At 51.7% G+C, this 24,870-nt stretch overlaps 1 protein-coding gene and 1 long non-coding RNA gene across 8 annotated transcripts in view; one reads left to right on the forward strand and one right to left on the reverse strand.

Annotated features, from left to right (window-relative positions):
* GSG1L (GSG1 like) overlaps positions 1-24,870 on the reverse strand; it is a 138,837-nt gene that overhangs the window by 18,072 nt on the left and 95,895 nt on the right. For 4 of the 6 annotated variants that reach the window (XM_029948251.1, XM_029948252.1, XM_029948255.1 and 1 more), the window contains 2 exons: positions 15,343-15,454; positions 4,829-4,996 (listed from right to left, as the gene is read on the reverse strand). In XM_029948251.1, coding sequence (XP_029804111.1) covers positions 4,829-4,996; positions 15,343-15,454 — 280 coding nt within the window. Of the gene's footprint in view, positions 1-4,828; positions 4,997-15,014; positions 15,151-15,342; positions 15,455-24,870 lie in introns of those variants that run through there. The other 2 variants (XM_029948256.1, XM_029948253.1) reach the window with 2 other exon arrangements.
* Positions 16,557-18,194, forward strand: LOC115299007. 2 transcript variants are annotated; one of them, XR_003911935.1, is made up of 2 exons: positions 16,557-16,588; positions 18,086-18,194. It is a non-coding gene; the product is annotated as an uncharacterized LOC115299007 (long non-coding RNA). The 2 variants fall into 2 exon arrangements; XR_003911934.1 differs by lacking the exon at positions 16,557-16,588 and adding an exon at positions 17,872-17,951.

A 24,870-nucleotide genomic window follows, 5' to 3' on the forward strand; every position in this document is an offset into this window, starting at 1 on the left:
CCAACAAAAACATTAAACCACTCCAGGGGCCAAACAAAGCAAGTCTGTCTCTCTGTTGGGTTCTCCAGGGGCCACCAGTGTCCAGCCCGTGCTGCGCCCCCTTCTTGGGCAGGGAGTGTATAGGGAGGTTTCTGGCAGGGGTGTGGCTGGGAAAAGATGGTGGGGGAGGGGTCCTGGCTTAGTTACAGAAGCTTCCCTGTATCATCTCATGGAATCATCAACAGGGCGAAGAAGGTGCCAGCCCATTTTCCAGCCAGGAAAACTGAGCTCCAGGAGGGGAAGCGACCCACAGCTGGGGACAGACCCACAGCTAGCAAACTGCGGAATCCACTTCCACCCTGGTCGATTTCTTAACGAGAGCAGGCAGGGTGCAGTGCGTACGGGCAGGCCAGGCCCAGGAAGAGCACGATCTCGCACTGTGATCAATGACGTAGGTGTTACGGATAGTCAGTTGGATGACTTACGGGGCCCCTGAGGGCCCAGGACCCAGTGGAAACCAGAAAGTTCCACGGGCAGCAGCGTGCACACACGGGAAGGAGGCAGCCACACAGCAAGGAGGTGAAGGACGGAGGGTGATCTGAACCGCCCACCAGAGGGGCACAAGCCATTCTCCCTCCAAAAGCTCTGGAACTTTCTCTGTCGCACCCTCGCAGCTTTCGTCGGGGAAGCAGGATGTCTGCTCGGTGCTGCTGAATTCCTCCTGGAGTCCAACCCGACAGGTCTGGCTTTCCTCCACAACCTGGGAAAGCCGATCTCCACATCAAGCACTCAAGGAAGCCACGCCTGCAAATATTTACCTTTCCTTCAACAGCTTCTGACTGGCCCCTCCGGAGGCCCCATTAAGACGCCCTCCTTGGGGACCGGAGGCAAGGTGACAGGGGAGAGCTTAATGCCAGGCATTCCTCTGAGCAGGCGAGGCTGCTCAAACTCGGGGGTTGCTCCCCAGCCTCTGCCCTGCTCCACATGTGTGTACATGTGCACCCGTGCATGCGTACACGCACACACACACACACACACACACCCCTTTCTTCCACACCCCACTGCATTTCAAAACGCCTGAAGACTGTTCAGAATCTGCCCAACTGGTCCTGAGACTTGCACTGGGCTCCTCCGGAGAAAAATCCAACAGGATCTGGGGAAGGAGGTGTGGTGGCAGACAAGTCCTTCCTGCGCCACCGGCCCCCACAGGGCATCATCTTGTCCTCAGCCAGAGCACAGCAGGAGGGCCTGATAAAGTGGGGGGGGGTCCACAGACAGGAATGGCAGGGACGGCTGGGAGGCCCTGCACCCTCTCCGAGGGCACCGCACCCACCCTCCCCCTGTGACCCTCAGCAGACTCCCCTTATTCACCCCTGCAAGCCCAGCTCCCACCTCCCTGCCGGGCAGAGACTGCTGACCAGTCCTGAGAGGAGGCCACACATCAGGGGACTGATTGTGGCTGGCTTCAAATCCCAGCTCTAGCACTTGCCGGCTGTGTGACAGCCACTTTACCTCTCTGTGCCTTGATTTTGCATCTATAAAATGGGGACACAATAGTACCTACTGCCTCCCTGAGGTGCGGTGGAATTCACGGAGTCACACCTAGAGCAGATAGAAGAGTGTTCGGCACCGTGCGTATTCTGCAGTCATTTAAATGGTTATTAGATTCCTAGTATCACAAATGCTGTCTCCTAAGCCAATCATCCTAAAATCATTACCTTAGAGTTCACATCAGGAACAGACGAAATGGACTCATAAACACAAATCGCGGGTACCTTGTCCAGCCCACGACCTGGGTTACCAAAGCGTGACTTCCCAGGGCGCTGACGGCTCCGGGCTCTCCCACCTGGGGTCCAAGGACACTGGCCCAGACAGGCTCAGTGCCTTGCCTGAGGCCACACAGCAGTGCAGCCACAGGACTGGAACAGCACCCACAAAATCAGCTCGAGGCTTCCGCCAGCCCCTTGCTCCTTCCGCAGCACCCCCTAACCCCGAGAAGTAGGGCACAAAGGCAGGTGGGCCCCTGGGCTCTGTCCCCTCCCATCCCTGGCTGCAGTTCTGGGGACACTGGCTACCGCAGAATTTCAGCCCCGCTGCTGCTGGCCAACTTGCACCAGCCTGTGCAGAGATCTATCCGTGTGCTCTGAGCCCTGTGTGGGGAAGGCACCAAAAAAAAAAAGAAAAAAAAGAGAAAGAGAACAGCCCAGCTAAGCTGAAATGCTCTCCTCAGAGAGGAAGGGAAATAAAATTTGATGAACCTCTGCATAATGTTAAAGTTATGAACGTGTCAAGTGATATTCTGCACATATGCCGGGACCCATTCATCTGCCCCCACATCGCCGGGGCCTGAGCTATCAGGGACCATCCCAACTAACGCACCGGCAAACGGCAGCTTCTTGCTGACAGGGTACTGTCTTCTGCCTCCACAACACAGGGCTGCTCGTGGGTGCCCCCGGCCCCTCCACGGCTGAGATGCAGTGTTAATGGGCCAGTTTTAGACATCGGGGGTCTGATGCCTGCTGTAAACGCTTCCTGAGCGCCTGCTGTGGGGCGCGTGCTATGCCAGTCACCTTCCTAGGGAGCGCGCTCTGTCCACAGCTGTGGGCAGGGCGGCCCTGTAGGCCTGGTTAGTCTGACCCGCCGCTGTCCCCAGCTGAGTGGCCCCGGGACTGGACTCCTGACCTGGGACTTCGTGTGGGGGTGCTGGGAAGCTGAATCTGCCTAATGATCGTAAAGCCTGAGCTGAAAGAGCATGAGGCGCAGCCAGGCTTGAAGTCTCCCAAGAGAAGAATTCAGTTTATGACCCCAAGAAAAAACCAATTTAATAAGCACCTACTAGGGGCCTGGCCTAGTTAGTGGGGAATATGACTGCGAAAGCCTTCTGCCGCAGAGCTCACAGCCTGCAAACTATCCAACAAACAGAATAAGGTCAGATTGTGTGGGTGCTCTGAAAAACACAGGGACTAGAACAGGGTGCATGGGGCAAATTTAGACCGAGTGATTAAGGGAGGCCTCTCTGAGCAGGCGACATTCAAGGTAAGACCTGAGTGACCCAGCCAGGTGAGTCTTCCAGGCAAGGGCGCAGCCAGTGCAAAGACCCCCAAGAAGGGGTGAGCTTGCAGTGCTCAGGGACAGAAAGGAGACCCACGTGGCACAGGAGAGACAGGGTCTGTAACAGTCAGAGAGTCGTCCATGTGTGGCCTCTAGCACGTGACTCTTAGGCTGGAAGCCCGTCCACTGCCTCGCAGACAGCCTGGCTCCTCGATGCTGCCCAACCCTTCAGGCTCCTTCCCTGTTCTCCTCCTCAGGCTCTGGCTTCACTCCTGCAACCCTTCAGTTCTCTGCCACTGAGAGCGTTACTGCACATCCAGTCAGCTCCCCTAGAAGCAAAGCCTGTGATCAGGATTTGGGTTCATGTAGTTTATTAAGGAGATGGCCCTAGGAAATATGATAACTTTCTGCCTGTCTGTCCTCCACTCATTCATTATCCACCATCCATCCATCCATTCATGCATTAATGCACCCATCTATCCATCCACCCATTCATTCATCATCTATCCATCCACCCATCCATCCATCCACCCATCCATCCATCTATCCATCCATCCATTCACCCACCCATCCACCCACCCATCCACCCACCCATCCACCCATCCATCCACCCATCCATCCACCCATCCACCCATCCATCCACCCATCCATCCATCCACCCATCCACCCGCCCATCCACCCGCCCATCCACCCACCCATCCATCTAACCATCCACCCATCCATCCGTCCGTCCATCCGTCCATCCATCCGTCCATCCATCCATCCATCCATTCTTCCACCCACCCATCCATCCACCCACCCACCCATCAAACCACCCATCCATCCACTCACCCATCCATCTATCCATTCTTCCACCCACCCATCCATCCACCCATTCACCCATCCATCCGCCGATCCACCCATCCATCCATTCTTCCACCCACCCATCTATCCACCCATCTACCTGCCCACCCACCCATCCATCCATCCACCCATCCACCCATCCATCCATCCATCCATCCATCCATCCATCCATCCATCCATCCATTCTTCCACCCACCCATCCATCCACCCATCCACCCATCCATCCCCCCATCCACCCATCCATCCATCTACCCACCCATCCACCCATCCACCCATCCATCTACCCATCTACCCATCCATCCACCCATCCATCCATCCACCCATCCATCCATCCATTCATTCTTCCACCCATCCATCCATCCACCCATCCATCCATCCATTCATTCTTCCACCCATCCATCCATCCACCCCTCTCAGCCATACCTACATACAACCATCCATCCATCTATTCACACACTCACCATTTATTGTTCCTTCCTCTATTCCCAAGTGGACTCTGAGGACTCAGGGGATCAGATGCAGTCCCTGACCTTCAGGAGGCCTCCTCCTCTAGCAGCCATCAACAATCCCACTGCTGGGTCTTCTTTTCACTCAATGCTGTGACAGAGCCCAAGAAGGGAGCCTCGGTTCGTTCTCTGTGCACCCTTATCTTGGTTCTAAGCAGCATGAGGCTGAATGGCAACCAATCAGACTCAGTTCTCTTCTTCTTGGTTTCTCAGGCTCTGATCACAAGGCAACCTCATGTCCCATAAAACATCAAAATGTCCCAGAAATTCCAACATAATCGGGTCTGCACTCTGCCTCACCCAGACTGTCCCTTGCACCCCACAACCACCCAGAGATGCTTCTGTCAGAGCACTCACTCCAGTTTTTGACTGGAGCCCTGTGGCCAGTGAGGCCGACCCCAGGCTTTGGATTCCCAATGGTGGCCAGAGGCAGCCACATGTGCACTGACCTCTCCCGGAAGTACTTGATGGCCTCAGGGTCTATGAAGGTCGGCTCCTCCCGGTAGCCCTGCTCAAAGACCTTGCGCTTGTGCCGGAACTCAATGACCGTCTTGGTGTAGGAGTTGAGTGTGGTGACAGAGGCTGCCATGCAGCAGGTAAAGGAGCCCCACGCCAGGCTGCCAAGAGAGGAGAGAGGTGCCACAGTGAGGGTGGGCAGGGGACAGGAAACCCTGTCCACCAGACAAGCATTCACCCTGCACAGCCACCTCCTCTGGGCCAGACCTGAGCAGGTGTTACCGTAGAGCGGAACAGGATCTGGTCCCTGCCCTGCTCAGTCTGTACACTGTGACACAGACGTGACAGAGTTCATCACTGGGAGGCAAGAAAAGGCCGAGGCAACCCATCCAAGGGGGCCAGCCTCAGGGAAGGTCACCAGAACACAACTATGCTTGTGTTGCACAGGGTCTTGGAGGATGAATGAGCATCTGCCGGGGGAAGAGCATTCCAGGAAGAAGGAAGGGCATGTGCAAAGGCATGGAGGCATGAGGCAGCAGAGAACAGTCCACAGTCTGCAGGAGGTTTGGGATGCTGGAGTGAGGAAGAGTGTGATGAGTGGGAGCTGATGATAGAAAAGTAGATGGGGGTAGACACCCTGGGGAATTAAATTACCTCTGTTCATGTATGACTTTGAGCAAGATGCTTAACCTCTCTGCCTCTTATTCCTCATATCTGTTCAATGGACATATCAACAGCACTACCTCACAGCGTTGTTACGAGGATTAAAGGAGAGAAGCCATTAAAAACATCTTAGAACAGTGCCTGGCGCACACAGTAGGCACACAAAACAGCTTGCTGTCATTGCTACCATTGGTATTTTCAACAACATTCTTACTACCCACTTCCATCTGACTTCGCTTCCAAACTCTCCCTCTGAGAGGTGAAGTAATAATGACCGTGTGGCTTCTGCTCCACACTTCCTCCAAGCACAGCTGGGGACTCTTGGCCGCACTCACCTGATGTGTACGCTGAGCCAGCCAGGGCTGGAGGATCTGTCCCATCCACAACTGGGAAGAAGGGATGGGCGGTATGGGGTTAGGACATCAGCAGGCCAGGCCACTGGTCTCTGACCCAGTGCCCATTCTAGAAATGGCCCCCCACCTACCTCTGAGCAGGGGTGGCTACCTGCCTGGCTCTACCTATCTGGTCTCCTGGTCCCTGCGCCCCAGGTTCTCCCCTGCTGACTGGTTTCCTCCAAATCAAGGGCTCAGCTTTGTAGCCCTATCTCAGAGCATCCCGTCTCCCATTCCACCCACCACCCCACTGTCTCTCCACATGACCACCACGCATTCCTCAAGGTCAGTGCGGCCTGTCTCGCACACCCACTGCTCTTCCCTTTGTCAGCCCCTGGCCATCCAGAAGGAAAGCAAGGGGAAGTATGAGGATTCAGTCTTACTCCCAAGGATCCACTATCGTCACCTATACCTGATCTCCAAAACCATTCATGGATTCCTAATTCTTTCATGATAATGAGCTAGTTTAGCTCTCCCAGAAGCTCTGAGTAACTGTAATAGACAGCTATGGGGTCTACTTGGCCCCTCTTAGAAGTGCCTTGTCCACTAAAGAGTCCAGTAAGCGACCCTGCCCCCTGTTGATAGATGACTGGATAAGGGCTGAGCATCTGACAAAAGTTGGTCCAATCAGATACTCTTCCCTCCAAGCAATGAAACTCAAGACTGGAGTGTTGTAGTTCAATGTGAGGTATGTGTTTAACTAGATAGATGGAAATTAGGAACCTGAGGATGGCCAATGAAGCAGCAGGCTTTTTCTGGGATTCTGCAAGGATTCATGAGTTTTGCCTGACCGGCATCCATTCCGTTAAGGGAACAGTGTTCCCCTCCTCTCAGGCCACGTGGTTTGTATGGAGCTGGCCTCACCCCCAACCTTTAGGGATGATCACATGGCCAACACCTGGCCAATGAGAGCATCGCTTCCATCTGGCCACAGTAGTTGGTTCAAGGATGGGCATGTGACACCCAAGTCAGGCTAATGAGACTCAATCCCAGGACTCTTGCTCAAGGTGTTGGAAAATAGGGCTCATCTTTCTCCTGAGATACCAGGCTGGTGGGATTTGAGCCTGGAGCCTCTGGGAACTGCCTTGCCACTCCTGAGGCTGCCTCATGAAAAGGAGCTAGACCCTTGAGCTGAAGCCATTATCCTCGGACTTTTCAGTGAGGGATGCCCAAATTCCTTTATTGGATTTTTTTCCCCCTCAGCCAACTTGAATTGGGTTTCTGTTCTTGTACAATCACTTTTTATACATCCCCTTCTTTTACATAGCTTAGTTCTAAAGTGGATTTCTAGTCTTATCTAGGACCAAGTCCAACTCCCAACTCTGATCACTCAACCAGAGGAGGAGTGTCTCTGTCACATGCCCCTGTTCAGTGTCATCTCAGCCCTCACCACACCCTGTAATTCTCCTGTAGCTTTTTTCCCCCTATTATTTATTATTCTTTGTTTTTAAATGAAACTTTCTATTTTGAGATAATTATAGATTCACATGCAGTTGTAAGAAATCACGCAGAGAGATCCATGTACCCTTTACCCAGTTTCCCTCAATGGCCACATCTTGCGAACATAGTACGCGACCAGCAAGCATATTGACAGCGATACCATCTAGATACAGAACATTTCCAACCATCACCACAATGGTCCCTCCTGTTGCCATTGTACAGCCACACCCGCTCCCCTCCCAACCTCTGGCAACCAGCAATCAGTTCTTCATTTCTATAATCTTGTCATTTCAAGAATGTTATATAAATGGAATCACACAGCATGTATTTTGGGGATTGGCTCTTTGTACTCTGTGTGAATCTCTGGAGACTCATTCCCAGTGTTGTGTGTGTCAACAATTTGTTCCGTGATACCGCCAAGTTTCTCCACATCTGCACCAGCATTTCATGTTGTCACTTTTTTTTTTTTTTTTAGTGATTCTAATAGATGTGTAGTAACACTTCATTGTAGTTTCCATTTGCATTTTCCTAATGGCTAATGGTGGTGAACATCTTTTCGGTTGCTTACTTGCCATCTGTTTATCCTCTTTGGCAAAATATGTGCATGTTTTCCTGCCCACTTTCTAATTGGGTTGTTTTGCTGCTGTTGTTTACTGTTGAGTTTCAAGAGTTTTAACAAATCCTAGCTACAAGTCTTTTGTCAGAGAGGAGGCTGACAAGTATTTTCTTCCTCTGTAACTGGTCTTTTCAACCTCTTACCAAGGTCTGTCCCAGAGCGAAAGCATTTAATTTTGCTAAAATCCAATGTATCAAATGTTCCCTTTATGCTTTTGATCCAGTTGATATCAAATCCAAGACGTCTTTGTCTAGGGTTAGATGCCAAAGATTTTCTATTTTTTCTTCTAAAAACTTTATAGTTTTACCATGTATATGTAGGTCCATGATCCATTTTGAGTTAATTTTTAGATAAGGTGTGGAGTGTAGACCAAGAGTGATTCTTTTTCCAGCACTATTTGTTGAAAAGGCTACTTCCCCCTCTGCCGAACAGAATTGCATCTTTGTCAAATATCAGTGAGGCCTATTTCTGGGTTCCTTATTCTATACCATTGATCTGTGTGTCTTCCCTCCACCATACCACACAATCTAGACTACTGTTATGGTATATTAAGTCTTTTTTTATTTTTTTAAATGTTTTTATTTATTATTGAGAGAGAGAGAGAGACAGCGTGAGCAGGGGAGGGTCAGAGAGAGAAGGAGTCACAGGATCTGAAGACAGGCTCCAGGCTCTGAGCTAGCAGTCACCACAGAGCCTGACGTGGGGCTCGAACCCACGAGTAGTGAGATCATGACCCGAGTCGAAGTCGGGCGCTCAACCGACTGAGCCACGCAGGCGCCCTGAGTATATTGTCTTTAAATTGGGTAGACTGATTCCTTCCATGTATTTCCTTCTTTTTCAAACTGATTTTAGCTGTTCTAGGTCCTTTGCCTTTCCTAATAAGTTTTAAAATAGTCTTATCTGTGCCTACAAGAACTCTTGCTGATGTTTTCATAGGAATTGCATGACACCTGTAAACCTCGAGGAGAACTGGTCTACCACAAGCATGCTAGATTGCTCCATTTATTTAGATCTTCTCTGATCTCTGTCCTTGGCATTTTGTGGTTTTCAGCACAGAAGGCCTACAAACGTTTTGTTAGATTTATGACAAAGTGTTCACTGTTTTGAATGCAAATGGTACTGTATTTCTAGTTTTGTTGTCCAACGGTTCAATGCTAGTTTATAGATCACTGATTTTTGCATTTTTTTCTTATACCCTGAGACTATGCTGAACTTATACATTACGTCTAGGCATTTTTTTGGTAGATGTCTTGGACTTTTCTACATTGCTGATCATGTTATCTGTAAACAAGTCTGGTTTATTTCTTCCTTTCCAATCTGTATGCCTTTTATTTTGTTTTCACACTTTATCGCACTAGCAACAACTTCCAGCACTGTGTGGAGGAAGAGTGGGGCTCCCAGTCTTAGGGAGAAAACTTTCAGTCGTGTTCCTGCCTGGGGGGTCAGGTCGAGGCTCCCCGTGAGATCTCCAGTGCCACTTGGGGACAGTCCCAGCTCCCTACTCGGGCACCACCTCAGCAGGTGAGGGGACATGCAGTTAGGTGCCTCTGTACAGCCTGGTGAAGGGACTCTAACCTGGGTATGGCCAGGGATCAAACCACAGTTGTTGGGTGGTGGTTGTTTCTGTGATGTATCACTGTAGAGAGTGGTTATTGCTAAACTTTCTGTCTTGGTAGTGGTATTGCTAAACTTTCCTGGTCTTTGGCTATAGAAAGCAGACTCCCTGATGTGTGTGTGTGTGTGTGTGTGTGCGCACGCACACACACCTTTTCACACTGCTGGGTTGCTGACTTCTTCATTTGCAGATCAGGCTGCGCTAGACAGAAAGCACTCACCAATATGCTCTCAGTCCTGGGCCAGCCTGCTGTCTCCCATCTACCTTTTAGCATCCTCTTACGCTGTTTTACGTGTGATGTTGCAGGAGGATAGTTGTACTTAGCAGGAGGGATAGGAGGAGGATGTCCATTCCATCTCCCCAGAAGTGGAAGTCCCCCCACCCCGGCCCCAGAATGTTAGCTTCGTGAAAACAGGCGCTTTGTTAAGTTCACTGCTATATCTCATTCAGCACTGAGGACAGTGCCTGGCACCTAGTAGGGGCCCAATAAGTATTTGTAGAATGAATAAATAGAGATTGAACAGATATAAAAATACTGCTCTGCTTTTAATGTGGGTGAGGGGCTCAGGGCTGCATCCGGGCTGCCGTGCCTCACCCCAAGACCCCTCCAGGCCCTCACATAGGGCATTATTTGAGAACCTGGGGACTGGAACACTTCCTGCTGTTTGCAGCTTGCACTTCTGAGCTGGTGCACCCCTGAGCTGGTGCCGTGAGGTACGTGGGTGGTTGGCCTGGTTTTTGGAGCCAAGAGCAGAGTGGACACTGGGGAGGAGAGGGGAGGGTGGCGGGGTGGACAGAGTGGCTGTGCCCGTCCTCTGGGAGCTGTGGGGGGGGGGCAGCGGCAGGGAAATGCTGGGGGCAGATACAGAGATGCCACCAGGCTCTCCTCTGTGGGTAGACTGTTAACTGATCACTGAGAAAGGCAGCCCTCGTCCTCCTTTCAGGCCAGATGGGCACAGAGTCACTGTGCAGGACAGGACACAAATGCTCAGTCCAGGCCACGCTCAGTGCCCCAGAGCTGATGGGGCCAGGAGCTGACGATGGAAGGTTCTGGGGGCCCAGGTAGTCCAGCCGTGGCCAGCAGACTTCCTTGGGCAGCCATGCCTCTCCTTCCCCTCCCTGGTCTTAAAAGGAGGCAAGAGCCACCTGCCTTGGGGGACATGAGAGAGTGAGAGCTCCCTGCTGACCACACAGCCTCTCAGCAGGGACACCGGCAAACACAACCTCCCCAGGGGCTCTTTGGGGTCAAGGTTCGTCTACTGTCACAGCCGCAGAACCCGACCCCTAAGGGATCTATCTGCTGAGATGCCAGCTAAGGCCGGCAGAGAGGGCAGGGCAGCTGACAGAGAGGGGAGAGGCTAGCCTTCAGTTTCCACAGGGTTGTGGAGACCAGAAGGGGAAAAGGGAGGAAGGGAAGAGGGTAGCAGTGAGGCCATCACACGTCACACAGATGGAGTCCCAGAAGCAAACAGAGAGGCACCACCCCTCTGGGACCTGGAGCAACTTGCCCCCTTGCTGTGTGACCTGTGCCAAATTGCTTAACCTCTCTAGGCTTCCAGCTCTTATAAAGGCTACACTTCCGTGATGCTCTCCTACCCTCAGTCTGCAATCTGAGTGCTCACGACTGGGGTTTCATGGTGTGTGCTGTGGTAGGAGGGGCCTCTTTCCTATCTTTCTCCACTTTGATCAAATTGAAAACAGAAGCACAGACTGACTAGCACTCCACTTTCCTGCCGTCACCAGGAAACCTGACATGCTGACGTCCCACAGCAGGGTCACAAACTCACATTCCCGCAGAGTCAGCTGGACGGTGAAGTGAGGAAAGTATAAGGCAAGAGGGAGTGGAGGGGACAGGGGTGGACCGGAGAGCATGTGCCCCATGAGCAGGGACAGCCACCATTCAGCTTCAGCCCCCTGCTGCCGTGTGGCAACGCCACTTAGGCACGTACATAGTCTCTAACAGTCAAGAGAAGCTCAAAACTTGGCTTTCGATGTAAAATGTTTACCTTTTTAGATGTTAAAAGCAAATAGAACTTGTAGAGAGCATCGTGGAAGGCCGCACAAGATGTCTACGGGCTGGGTTCAGCCCCTGGGCTAACTGCGTGACCCGCCGGCTCGGGGAGCTGAGACCCAGAGCTGGAAAAAAACCAGGGCTGGAGGGGCTCTGGGCTCAGGGTGAGGATGGGGTCCCGAAGCTTCACTGGGGCCAAGGCAGGGGGCTGGGCAGTGACAGGAAGTCACAGCCAGGGCTGGATGCTAAGGGAACACTAACGTCCTGGGGGCGAATGTGAGCGGCACACCAGGGCAGGTGGAGGCCAGAGAACGGACAGCAAGGGGCTGCTTGCACACCCACAGGGCGCCATCCTCACGGGCCTTTGGGGTACACGCCTCCCAGCCAATGAGAGCAGCATTTCCGAAGGCTCCATGTCATTATCACCATTTATAATCACCGCCACTTACGAGCACTTAGTATGTGCCAATTATCTTTTAAGAGCTTGGTCCTGCAGCGTCCAGACAATAGCCCCGTGAGGCGTTACTATTACCTGCTCTAGAGACTCACGGAGAGGCTGGGCGGCTTGCCTTTCATAGCGACATGTGTGCTAAGCACCTCTGAGCTTATTTCACATAGTCCCCATTGTAGCCCCTCCCTAGGGATGCCCCCCACCGGGAGCCTCACCTCCTGGGGTTCATGCTTTGTGTGGGGTGGGGGCGGGGGGGGCTTCTCCTTGAATCTGGGCCCATCATTTGCTCTTGACCAACAAATGCAGCAGAAGTGACAGTGTGACTTCTGAGGCAAGGTCACAAAATACACATGTCACTTTTGCTAGGGTCTCTTGGAATGCTTATCCTGCAGGAGCCCACCCACCAGGCTGGAGAAGCTGGTCCCTCCCACTGACAGCCTAGCTGAGCCCCAGCCCCCAGCCAGCACCCACAGCCAGCGCTGGGAGGGGCCAGCTTGGACCCCCAGCCCAGCCACGCCCCAGATGACTCCAGCATCCCACCAAAGCCCAGTCAACCCACTAAACCATAAGAGGCAATAACACATTTTCACTTCAAGCCACTAAATTTTAGGGTGATGTGTTATAAATCAACAGAAAACTGACAGACTGCTTGTAAGAGCCCATGAGAAGAGACTCTGGCCACTTCCCCATTTTACAGCTGAGGACACTGAGGCATGGGGAGGCAGAGTGACCTGGTGAGAGTCCACAGCCGGTGAGGGTCAGAGTGGGGATCTACTCCCAGGCTGTCCGAGCCCAGGGGCTGCCCTCCATCCACCCCTCCACAGTGCCCATCCACCGCGGCCCAGCACTGCCCATCGGCAAGGTCTGAGGTTTGAGTGAGACCGTCTGACACTCAGCCGCGGAATCTTCGCCTTCCTGTGCAGGTGTCCCTCCCAGAAGCCAGTGGCCCAACACCAGCTGGGCCTCTCTGATCCCCGACCTCCCAGGTCCCCGAGGCTGGTCCCGCCCTACTGGTCAGGGAGACAGAGAGGGGCGCTGTCTGGCCTCCACGCTGGTCTCCTCTCTGGTGCCCAGGGCGGGGATGGGGGAGGCGCTGGGGCCAGAAATTTTGACAAATGGCCTCACACATATTAAACAAGAGAAATGACACTGCACAGCCCTGGCGAGGCCCCAAAAGCAAGGGATGAAAAATGGGGCTGATCCATCTTGCAGGCCTCGGTGACAAGAAGAAATGGATCAACCCTAATAGGGACCGCACCTTGGGCCCCAGCCTTAAATAAGTCAAATGAGAATGAGGCCAGCCCCAAGGGAACAGGAGCAGGGTGGGAGGCAACTTCTGGTGAAAGAAAGGTCCCCACGGTCGACACCAGCAGGCTCTGTTCTCGACACTGAGTGCTGGGGTGGGGAGCCAGGAGCTTCTAGAATCCTATTGCTACTTAAGGCTGTGGGACTCTGGGCCAGTGACCCAACCTTTTTGGGCCTTAGTTTTCACACATGCAACACGGGGGTTTTGCATGTGTTAAATTTCATAATGAAATCAGTAATATTAGAAGGGCTGCCATTTAAGAGCATGGGCCATGCATCAAACAGCATGCTACACACATCCACCACGTGTCCATGAATTACGTTCTCGGAGAGGCATAAAACAGAGGTTGGGAGTGTAGGCTCTGAGGCCAGACTGCCTGGGTTCAAATCCCGGCTCTGCCGCTCAGTGGCCATAGAGCCCGGACAGGTCACTTAAGTGCCCTGTGCCTCAGTGACCTCTCCACGAAGTCGTCACCACACGGCACTGTTGTGACGACACACCAGGCCTCGATCCAGGGCACAGACTATTACACACATGCTCACACTCACAACATCCATGCCTTTCCTTTTCTAGCTCAGGTGACTACCTTCCAGGTTCAAGAGCTCAGGCAAAAACTGCTAGAGGGAGGGAAGTGTAGGGTAAAAGGGGGCACCAGAGCCTTAGCTGTATCCCTGTGATCCTTCCACTTAAAAGGGATCGGGGAGGCTGTGGGAGGGTCAAGGTCTCCTGAAGGCACATGCCTTTACAAAGCAGGAACCAAAGAGAGAGTGGGAAGAGGTGAAATTAGCAAGGGCCCCCGCTGGTCCAAAAGGGGGTCTTTCTTAGGGCCATTCTGACCATCTTCCTCCAAAGTCTCTGTACCTCTGTCCCCCCTGCCCAGCACACTGTCTTACTCCCTCCTCCACATTTCGCCTGATCACACTCTTCGCAGAGGACCCATCCTGCCGGAAGCTGGGTCAGCAACCCTTCCTCTGTGCTCCCCCAGCAGCCTGGGAACCCCCATATCCACATTATAGCTTGTTTACTTGTCTCATTCACCTGTCGTGATGCTCTCTTCGTCACAGTGGTGTCCCCAGCACCTAGGAGAGTGGCTGTCCCTGAGTACGCAATCGGCAAATGCACATAAATGGACTGAGTGGATGGATAAATGGTCCCCAGCACCAGAAGCAGGCCTGCATACCCCATGGAATGGACAACTGTGGCTGCTGTCTTTCCAACATGCACTCCTTCTTCTGATAACCCTGCCTCACCCCTACTTTTCCACCAAGGAAGCTCCTCCTCCTCTCTCTGTCCAAGGGATTGATTGGGTGGGGCCAATCCCTCCCCCTGGACCTTGTGACTCAGGCCAGACCAATCAGAGCAGTCATGGCTTCTCAGGGTCTAAATCATCAGTCATGGGATGCACACGTGACTTAAGCTAATCCAGTGACAGCCACAACCAGGATTTGGCTGGAAATCTTGGAGAGAAGCCCCATCTCTCTGCTGGAATTGTCGCCTTTGTAAGATGGAAGCCTAGAGCTGGGCATGGTGGCCGTCTTTGCTTAGGGAAAAGCTGCTTTTCTGTTTTCTCTGTAAAGGGCCAGGCAGTGAATATTTTAGGCTCTGTGGGCCACTCAGCGTCTGTCACAGCTCTGCCCCTGGAGCGTGAAAGTGGCCACAAGACAACTCGTAAATGATGAGAGAGGGTCTGTCCCAAGAAAACTTTATTTACGAACACTGGAATTTAAATTTCATGTAATTTTCACATATCACAAGATGTTATTCTTCTCTTGGTTGATTTTCAAGCATCTAGACATGTAAGAACCATCCTTCGGTGGAGAGCTGCATAGAAGCAGGTGCTAGGCCAGATGTGGCCCATGGACCATAGTTTGCCAACCCCAGTCTAGGGTCTCAAAGTCCCTGCAGACTCTGGGCTACCCTTGCCTTCTTCTGCCCTTCCCCCCTCACCTGGGCTGAGCTGCCAAGTCCCAGCATGCAGGAGGGTCTCGTGTCTGGACGTCAGAGGCCACTTACCAGAAGGACCATCCGTAGTCCCAGGAGTGGGGTCTCCAGTCTTCAGGGCCGAGGCTCACGGTGACCTGGAACACCTGTGTGTACATCATGTGGGCTACCATTCCCAGGAGGCCTGTGGGGGGAGCAGAACAAGGGGTCAGGAAGCCAGGTGGGGCTCGGTCCACCTTTGTCCTGTGGGCCTGCCAGTGCTGCGGGACAGCATGGGAGGGGACGGGCTGTTGGCAGGGCCAGAGCGGGGAATCCAGAGTGGTGCTTTTCTAAGCCAGCCAAGGAGCTTGAGTTTGACCAAGAGGGAAAAGGGCAGGCATGGAGAAATTAAATAAGGGAGACCCAGAGTCAGATCTGCACAGACAGGCCAACGTTCCTTTTCCTTTTTTAAGTTTATTTATTTATTTTGAGAGAGACAGAGACATCACAAGTTGGGGACAGGCAGAGAAAGAGAAGAGAAAGAATCCCAAGCAGGCTCTGCACTGTCATCTCGGAGCCCGACACAGGGTTTTAACTCAAAAAACCGTGAGATCATGACCTGAGCCGAAACCAAGAGTCAGACACATAACCAACTGAGCCACCAGGAGCCCCAAACTTTTTCTGTTAAGTACCTGGTAAGTAGATATTTAGGCTATGTGGCCCATCCAGGCTCTGTTACAACTATTTCTCTACTGTTGTAGCACAAAAGAGCCATAGACAATAAATATATGAATGGATGAGTATGGCTTGTACCAATAAAACTTTATTTACAAAAATAGGCATTGAGCCAGATTTAGCCCGTGGGCTATAGTTTGCTGACACCTGTGTCAGGAGGTCATTTGGGAAAAGTAGCCTAGAGGGTATTTTTCAAACGGCTGGTCTTGATTCACTAGACTAGTGGGTCATGAAATCACCTTCATTGATTGCCACTATTGATTGCCAGCATTAGAAACAATGCCAACGACAACAAGAATGGAATGGAACGGAATGGAATGGAATAGAAAGATCTGATACCATCAAATGTAGTGGGAATGAATATGGTTTTGTAAGACTTTTCGGTTCTATCCATGTGTACGTGTGTGCAGTGACTGAAATGCTTTCTTCTGTGGCTCATGGTCAAAAATGGTTGAGCCTACTGGCTGAGGAACTTGGATTCCAAGGGATCTGACTGGGAGTCCTCTTCCCCATGTTTTCATCACGCAGCACTAGGCAAAACTTCACTCTCTGAGCTTCAAATCCTTGAACCCGAAGATGAGGATTGTGACAGCTAAGGCAAAGAGTAAGTGAAATGAGGCAAGGCAGCCTCGTGCTGGTGCCTAGTGGCATGTAATCATTATAGCTACGAGGATTGTTCCAGACCTGGGGATGTTTCTCTGTGTGGATCTGGAGCCCTCAGGAACTGAACCCTAAGACAGAGTGATACACTGCTGATGAAGAGGGAAGGGGTAGATAACAAGAAGAAAGGCAAGTAATCATGCTAGTGCACCTGTAATGTGCCAAGCACTCTGTATTATTACTTCTTAATTTTCATAACAACCCTCTGAAGTATCATGAAGTACCATGGTCAGGACTATGTACTATTGTTCAGGTTGCCCACTGCACATCTCCATAGGGCTCCATTCACAATACCGTCTCTGTGCATGTTCCCTCCCCAGAGTTGCCGCAGAACCGTGCCTACAAGGCTGTATATGGTAGCCCTGAATACAATTATTCCATTTCACAGGGGAGAAAGTAGACACCTGGAGTGGGAAAGTCTGTCCAAGGTCACAAAAGGAGTAAATGGTATACTTGTGACTGGTGCCCGTAGCCAAATGCCCTCAACTCCAGGGCTCTTCCCAAGCTGCCCCGTGCATGTCTGCCCTCCCCTGGTTGCCCGACCACCCTCCCTTTTTTCTTAAAGAGGAAGCAACACAAAGGATGGAGATGAGGACTGGGGAGATGGAGGGTTAGTAAAGACAGAAGTAAAGAGGGAGGGGGGCTTTGTGTCCTGGAAGCCAGCCTGGGGAATGGAGACAGGAGGCCATCCTGTGTTCCCACAGCGTGAAAATAAATGCTTCACAACTGGATGTCCAGAGGGAAAAGAAAAACCCTGATTTGTAGCGTCTGTCTGGTTCCGCAGTAGAACTCCAGCCAACATCAAGTGACCAATGTGAGGTCACAGAAAGCAGAACAGAGGAGAGGTGTGTGTGGTTGGCAGCAGCCTCACTCCAGTCACTGGACCCCAGGCCCAAAGGAGACTGAGCACTCTGAGGTCGTCTGTGCTCTGAGCCCGGGTCAGCCCCTCATGGACACTTCTTGCTGTTCTCTGACGGCAGATGAGGACTGGCGGGGAGCCCTCGAGTCAGGAAATCCCAGGGAGGAAATCCAGGCACCATGGCAGGTGCTGTGGCCTCCTCCTCAGGAGCCTCCTAAAAGCCCAGCATCCCCCCAGGCCGTCTCTGCCAGTCCCAAGGACATCCTAGATCATATCCTTACGTTGGGCCCTGGCAGGTGGTACCAAACTCCACTGGGCTATTCCCCCCATTCAACAGCACCCTCTCTGGTCCTCTCTGCCTTGGCTCAGTCTGTTGGAAAGAGATGAATGGTGATCCATATGGATATCTTCATTTTCTTGACATCATTCTGGGTGAACTTGCCAAGAGGTATCTGACTGATATAGCTTATTCTTTGGAACCGATGCATACATTTCCTTAATAATGAAGTACCATGTTTTCTTTACCTAGTCAATGGATGGTACTAGGTTTTCTCCCTCTCACCCCCATTTTTGGCTCTACAGGCAATGCTGCAATGAACACCTTTCTACAAGTCTTTTTGTGGATACAAGCAAGTATTGCTCCGGATGGGATGATGAGAATTGCTGGGTCATAAAGCATATGTGTTTTAAATCTGAGTCAAGGTTGGGGAATGGCTCTCCTGCACGGTAGCCCTATCATGTGCTTCTGCCAGCTGTCTGGGAGCACTTACCTAAATCTTCACCAACCCTGGAGATCCCATAACATGAAAGACTGTGCCCATCACATGAAGCAGAATGGCACCTCAACACTGTTGTAAATTTTATATTTCCCTCATATTAGTGAACTTGGGCATTTTTCACGTGTTTATTGACCATTCCTACCTCTGTCTGTATCCTTTGTCAATTTTTTCTTTTAAAAAAATTTTCCCTTTTACAGTTGGTAGGAATTCTTTATGTGTTCAGGATACTAATCCTTTCTGTCATGTAGACTACCTGAGAGTTTAGTGCTTTGTCTTTTCCATTGTACCAAACATCTTTTTGTTTTTTAATTAATAGACTTCACTTTTTAGAGCAGGTTTAGGGTCACAGAAAAAGTGAAGAGAAATTACGGAGAGTTTCCATGTGTCCCCGGTCGCCACCCCCACAATCTCCTGTATGATTAACGTCTTGCATAGCACGGTGCATTACAACTGATGGTCCATTATTATTAACTAAATCCTTAGTTTACATTAAGGTTCACTCTTCGTGTTGTACATTCTATGGGCTTTGATAAATATACAGTGACAGGTAACCACCATTACTGTGTCAAATCATTTCACAGCCTTAAAAGTTCCCCATGGCCCACCTTTTTCCTCCTCCCTCCCTCTCTGCCTCCCTGAACCCCTGGCCATCACTGACTGTTCACAGTCTCTGGAGGTTTGGCTTTTCCAGAATGTCATGTAGTTGGAATCACATAGCGGTACACAGCCCTCTCAGACTGGCTTCCGTCACTTAGCAATACGCATTCAAGGTTCCCCCGTGTCTCTTCGTGGCTTTTTAGTGCTGAATAACATTCCATCATCTGGACTCCTCCCAGGTCATTCACCTGTGGTCCATTTACCTATAGAAGAACGTCTTGGCTGCCTCCAAGTTTTGGCAATTATGAATAAAGCTGCTTTTGTGATACATTTTGATATTCAATAGAGTCAAATTTACCCGCCTTTTCCTTTGCAGTTTCACGAGCTGTGTCTACCTTTTGGAAAAGGAATGCCCATAAACGCATTGTCCTATATTTTTATATTAAGTCACCTAGAATTTATCTTGGCGAATGGTGTGAGTTAAGGATCGAAGTGTTTTTAATGAGTAGCTAATTGTCGTGAATCTTTAGAAAATGACCTGTCCTTTCCCCCAGTGATTTTATTTAAAAAAATTTTTTTAAGTTTATTTATTTATTTTGAGAGACAGAGAGAGCATGAGCAGGGAAGGGGCAGAGGAGAGAGGGAGAGACACAATCCCAAGCAGGCTCCACACAGTCAGCACTGAACTCCATGTGGGGCTCAATCTCACGAACCATGAGATCATGACCTGAGCCGAAATCAAGAGTCAGAACCTCAACTGACCGAGCCACCCAGGTGCCCCTCCCTGCTGATTTTCAATGACACTTTCATTCCAAGCTCCACCTATACATGAGTGTTTCCTGGTGTTGCTCTATTCTACTGATCTGTCTCTGTTCTTGTGTCAATGCCACACTTTTACCTCTTATGACTCACTGTAGAGTCTGTTAGCTGGTAGGAAAGACCCTCCCTCCTCACTTCCCAGTACTCATTCCCCCTGGAATTGCTGCCTTTCCCAGGAGGCTTGCACCTTTAGTGGGGTCCAGACCCCTCCCCTAACCCTTTCTGGGTTGGGGAGGGGCTCACTCTCCAAACTGTCAGTCGTTCTAATTTCTTGAGTTTCTTCTGCACTATGCCAGTCCAGATGCTCTTCCAGTTATGTGGCCTCTGGGTGTCTTGGTTTTCTCATCTATAAAATGGGGTTATTAGTAGACATAGGTAATTCCAACAAGCATCTACTAAAGGAAAGCATTCACGAGAATGACCACTCCCTCTATTAGGGTAGTGGGGACATGACGAAAACTCTTGGCTAGACCCAGAAGCCAGACCCAGCCTGTTGGCAGAACCATTTTCTAAATTGTTAGTTTGGAAAAGCAGTGATTTCTCCGTCGAATTCCATTTACTCCCAAATATGAAAGGTGGTGCTTTAAGAAAATTCAATAAATGAAAATTGTAATTCATTCAAAGATAGGGTGGTGAGTTTCTCTGATTGCATTTTGAAGAGTCTCTTTTAAAAACCTAACCCTGGCCCGTGTTTCTGGAAGCATGTCTGGTCTGCAAAGGGAAGTCCACGGCAGCATCTGTCCTACAAACCCTCCACAGAAGGCATTGTCTCCAACTCCTGAGAATTGGAAAGTGACTTTCTGCAGAGTTACTGCACCTCCTAAATTAGCATGAATGAGGCTTCCCAGCTCAGCTACCGCTGCTTCCTGGTGGGGCCCCGCACCAGGAAACGCACGGCTGTGCATCTCATTTTCCAACTCCTGACACTGTAAGTGGGGGGCCCTGACGCACACGGAGAGGCAGGTGTGACTCCTCCCAGCCCCTGGGGGACCCCAGAGAACGCTGGGAGTGATGCTGATCGCAGGGTCTGAGTGGACCTCAGAGCAGGAAGGGCTGCCGTGAGCCCCCTGACCCCAGCCCCCACTGCTCAGACTGAGGAAGGGAAGTCCAGAGGGGCTGGTGTGGGCCCAGAATGAAAATACGATGTCGAAGGGTCAGGACATTAAGCCCAGGGTAAAGCCAGGGTGAAACAAAATGAGCACCAGCTGTGTGACCTTGGGTAGGTGACCTCCCCGTTTCTGGGCCTCAGTTTCCTCAGCTAACACAGGGATAAGAACAGCTCCTACCTCGCAGACTCATCTGAGTATCCAGTGGCTTATACTTGTAAAGCACCTAGACCAGTGCTTGGCCTGTAGGAGGTCCTAGAGTGGTGTTTCTTGAATGAATGAATGAATGCTTGAGACCCACTGTCTAGGCCCTCTCGACTTTACACTCCTCCAGGGACCAGGCCCGTGGTCCCCAGCACACTGTTATACGTGTCGAATGAACAGATGACCACGGATGTCAAGGTGCTTGGGGGCAGGGCATTAGGCTGCCTGGTGGGAAGTCTCTGGCCTGGGGTGTGGGAATGAACCAGGGCAGGGCCGGATTTTGACAACGTTGGAGAACGAGTTGTCTATGTGAGCTAAGATCTGAGTCATCATTCATTTATTTATTATTAATTCAGTCAGTCAATGCATATTTACATAATGCTTTTCATATGCCAGGCATTGTTCCAGCACACGGGGACCACTGACATAGACAGACTGATGTCTTGCCCTTGAGGCCCAGACAACGAGCATGTGGGTTAACAAGAAACCGTCAGGTAGTGAAAAGTGCTGTGATGCATTATAAAGTAGGACAACATGACCGGAGAGATCCCAGGGGCCACTCAGACTAGGTGGTCAGGGAAGCCCTCTCTGGGGAGGTGACGTGTAAGCAAAGGCTTGAATGGGAGTCCGAGGCAGCCACAGGGAGGGCCGGGGAAGAGCACGCCAGAGGGAGAGGCCTGGCAAAGACTGAAGGCTGGAGCCCCACTTGTGGGGGGCAGGGAGAGGAGCCCCTGTGGAGGGGGACGGACAAGGTGTTTAGAGACGGGCCAGGAGGGTGGGCAGGGCCAACATCTCACGGGCCACAGTGGTGAGTCTGGCTTTTATTCTAAGTGTGACCAGAGCCAGCAGAGGGGGCCAAAGCAGGGGCCCAATTTAGGTTTACAGCACATGCTAGTTACTGGGTAAAGAGAGAGGATCGGGGAGAGGTGGGGAAGAGGGGTCCAGCTGGGAGGCTGTTGCAGGAGGCCTGCAATCTGGTCCCAAGTTGCCGGCAGCTCCCGGGCAGGTGCAAAGCTGCAGCCAATGGGACACGGGACGTGCTGAGGGGCGGGACACGGGGCTCATTGTCTGGGGTCTAGGATGACCTCCGGAGCTTCAGTTTGGGCAATGGGCAGACGCTCATGGCACCCACTGAGATGAAGGAGATAAAGGAAGGGAGACGTTGGGTTGGCTGGGATCCCACGTAGGCCATATTAGCTGGAAATGCCTATCTTAGATGCAAACAGAGAGAGCAAGTAAGTGGCTGGTGTGCAAGTCTGGGGTCCAGAAACAGTCCGAGCTGGGGGTTAAACGTATGAGTCATTGGCAGAGAGATTATATGGAGAGAAGGCCCCGGATAGAGCCAACAACAGGGTTGAAGGGGGTCGGGGGAGACAGCAGGAGTAAATCAGTGTGGCCTCACCAGGGCCGGGAGAAGCACTCAAGTCAAGAAGGAGGAAGCAGCCTGAGGTCAAAGATGAAAATAGAGAAGTGACTGTTGTATTTGCCACCACACAGGCCACTGGGGACAGGTGATCAGCTACGACAGGCTGATAAGAGGAGAAAGCAGTGAAATAATCCCAGGGAAGGTGTCGAACCCCGAGTAGAAGGTTCCTGCACTCACCCCAGGGGCGATCAGGTAGACTGGGGGACACTGATGATAGCAGGGCGACTTTGGGAGCTGGGCGGAGAGAAGGTAGAAGCTTCTACACAGGACAAACAGGCTGGAGGCAGCTTTCCTCCTTCCTGTCCCCCTAGCCGGGCAAGGCCATTGACTGAGAGTGAGCCAAGGGGTAAAACAGCCTTTTCCAGGAGTCAGGGAGCATGGACAGTGGTGGAAGTGCACGTGGCGTGGGGCAGTGCTGTGTGCATGCAGGTCCTGTGCTCAGGAGCATAAAGCGAGGTCAGGCTGCACAGCGACAGACGCGGACGCTGAGAGAGGACACGCAGGAGCACCAAGCCATGATGCCTCCCCGCAGGAGGGGCTGGGGTGGCCCCCGGCCCAGGCGGCCCCTCCCATGGAAATGGTCTCTGGTCCTGAGATGCCACCTGGGTCAGGATGCCCAACTGGATTCCAGGACCCATCTACATCTGACATGGCTCCTTTTTGCAGGGTTTGGATATAGTATGCTAATGGCATGCTCCGTTTAATGGAGATATCAAAGGAAGCCGCGGATTGATTAATTTATAAAAGAGTTTATTATTAAAGATGCTGTCTAAGTTATTACTCCAAAGGCTCGGAGAGCATTCGTGTCTAAATAAATACTCTTGTGTATGTGGGCACTGATCGGGATTTGCCAACATGCCATGCATGTCATGTCAGGATGTGACACAGAGGGGCTGGTGGGGACCTGGAGGAAGCGGAAACCCGATGACACAGGGCACGATGGCGGCAAAGGGTAACCCCCTGCTGGGGTGGCCTGACTTTCAGGTGATTGGTCCCTGGTCACTTATTGAGCACCTGCTGGGTGCCAGGCTCTCCTCCAGCTCTGGGGAACACACCAGGAGCAAGTGTTCAGGAGGGATAGGAAAAGCAGACAACCTGGGGACTGGCGTGTGCCACAGGGCAGCCAAGGGGGAAGGCCAGGGCCCCTGGGAAGGTCAGAGAAGAATGTCACTCAGAGAAGGTGACATCCAAGCTGAGAGCTGCAGGTTGGCAGGGAGCAAGGTGGGCCAGGCATCGGAACCAGCGCTGGCAAAGTCCACAGGCCAAGTGGCTTGGTGGGCTGGAAGGGCCGTTAGGCAGGGCACATGGGTGGGGGAGCTGCTGCTGGAGGAACAAACAAGACACTGACAAGTTCTGGAACCATCGGAGGGAGTTTGGGCTTTGTCCTGAGGGTAAATGGGCAGGGATCACCTAAGTGGAAGCAAGAAGGCAAAGACCAGACAAGACCCAGACGTGGTTTTGTAAGATCTCTATCTCTGGCTGGTGTGTAGAGAACAAGAAGGTGGGAGGCAAGGAGTTGGGAGAAAGCACAGCGGCACCCCAAGTGACAGGGACCAAGGACGTGGCCAGGCCAGGGCTGCTGAGATCAGGAGGTGGGCGAGCAGGTCACCAGGGTGGGTGGACACTTTGCTGAGATGGATGAATTCCCGGTCACCTGCAGGCACGGGGGAGCCCTGCCTCCGGAATGGGGGGACATGGGGGTAGCTGGGGGGGGCTGACCCAGTTAACATCGGCCCTGGAAAGAAAACTTGTGAGATTCTAAAGGCTGGTATTTCATGACACCCATCAGTGGGGCGGCAGATGGAAAAATAAATCTCTTATCTATACGTATCTAAAATATCCAGATGTTTGTCTTGACAGAGACCAAAGGCTGCTTCTGAATGTCCCACGAGCCCTTAGACCTGGGGAGGACCGTGTACAGTGTGTCCACGTGCACGGAGCACCAGGGCCAAGAAGCTGGAGCTGAGGCTATGTTTAAAGCTTGCCCAGAACTATTTTTAAAGAACAGGCTATTTTTAGATACTCTCCCGAGAACCCGAAGCCTTTCTTGGTAGCATATTTCAGGGTTTAAAAAGTTCCTCCTTACACATAACCTAAATCTTTCCAGCTCCAATTTAAGCTAATTTCTCGCTCTGCCCTCGAGGCCAAGGGGCTGAGCCGGTCGGCTTCTTCTCCAGAGGAACCTTTGGGAGCTTGGCAATGACCGAGTCGCCCCTCAACCGTGGCTGCCCAGTACTAGACCACTGCCATCGCTCTGCCCTTCCCACCAAGGTCTCCTCTCAGACCACTCGAGTCATTAGCATCACGTTTGTTTGGATGCTGCTCATTTCTCTATTTGCCTTTCAAAGTGACGTGACCCAAATCAGAAGTGGCATTTAATAGGGGGTCCTCCCATTTTAAGAAGTAGGTTTACTGAACGGCCACCAGCCCGGTCTA

Source organism: Suricata suricatta, chromosome 8, assembly GCF_006229205.1.
Source record: "Suricata suricatta isolate VVHF042 chromosome 8, meerkat_22Aug2017_6uvM2_HiC, whole genome shotgun sequence".
NCBI classification, from domain to species: domain Eukaryota; kingdom Metazoa; phylum Chordata; class Mammalia; order Carnivora; family Herpestidae; genus Suricata; species Suricata suricatta.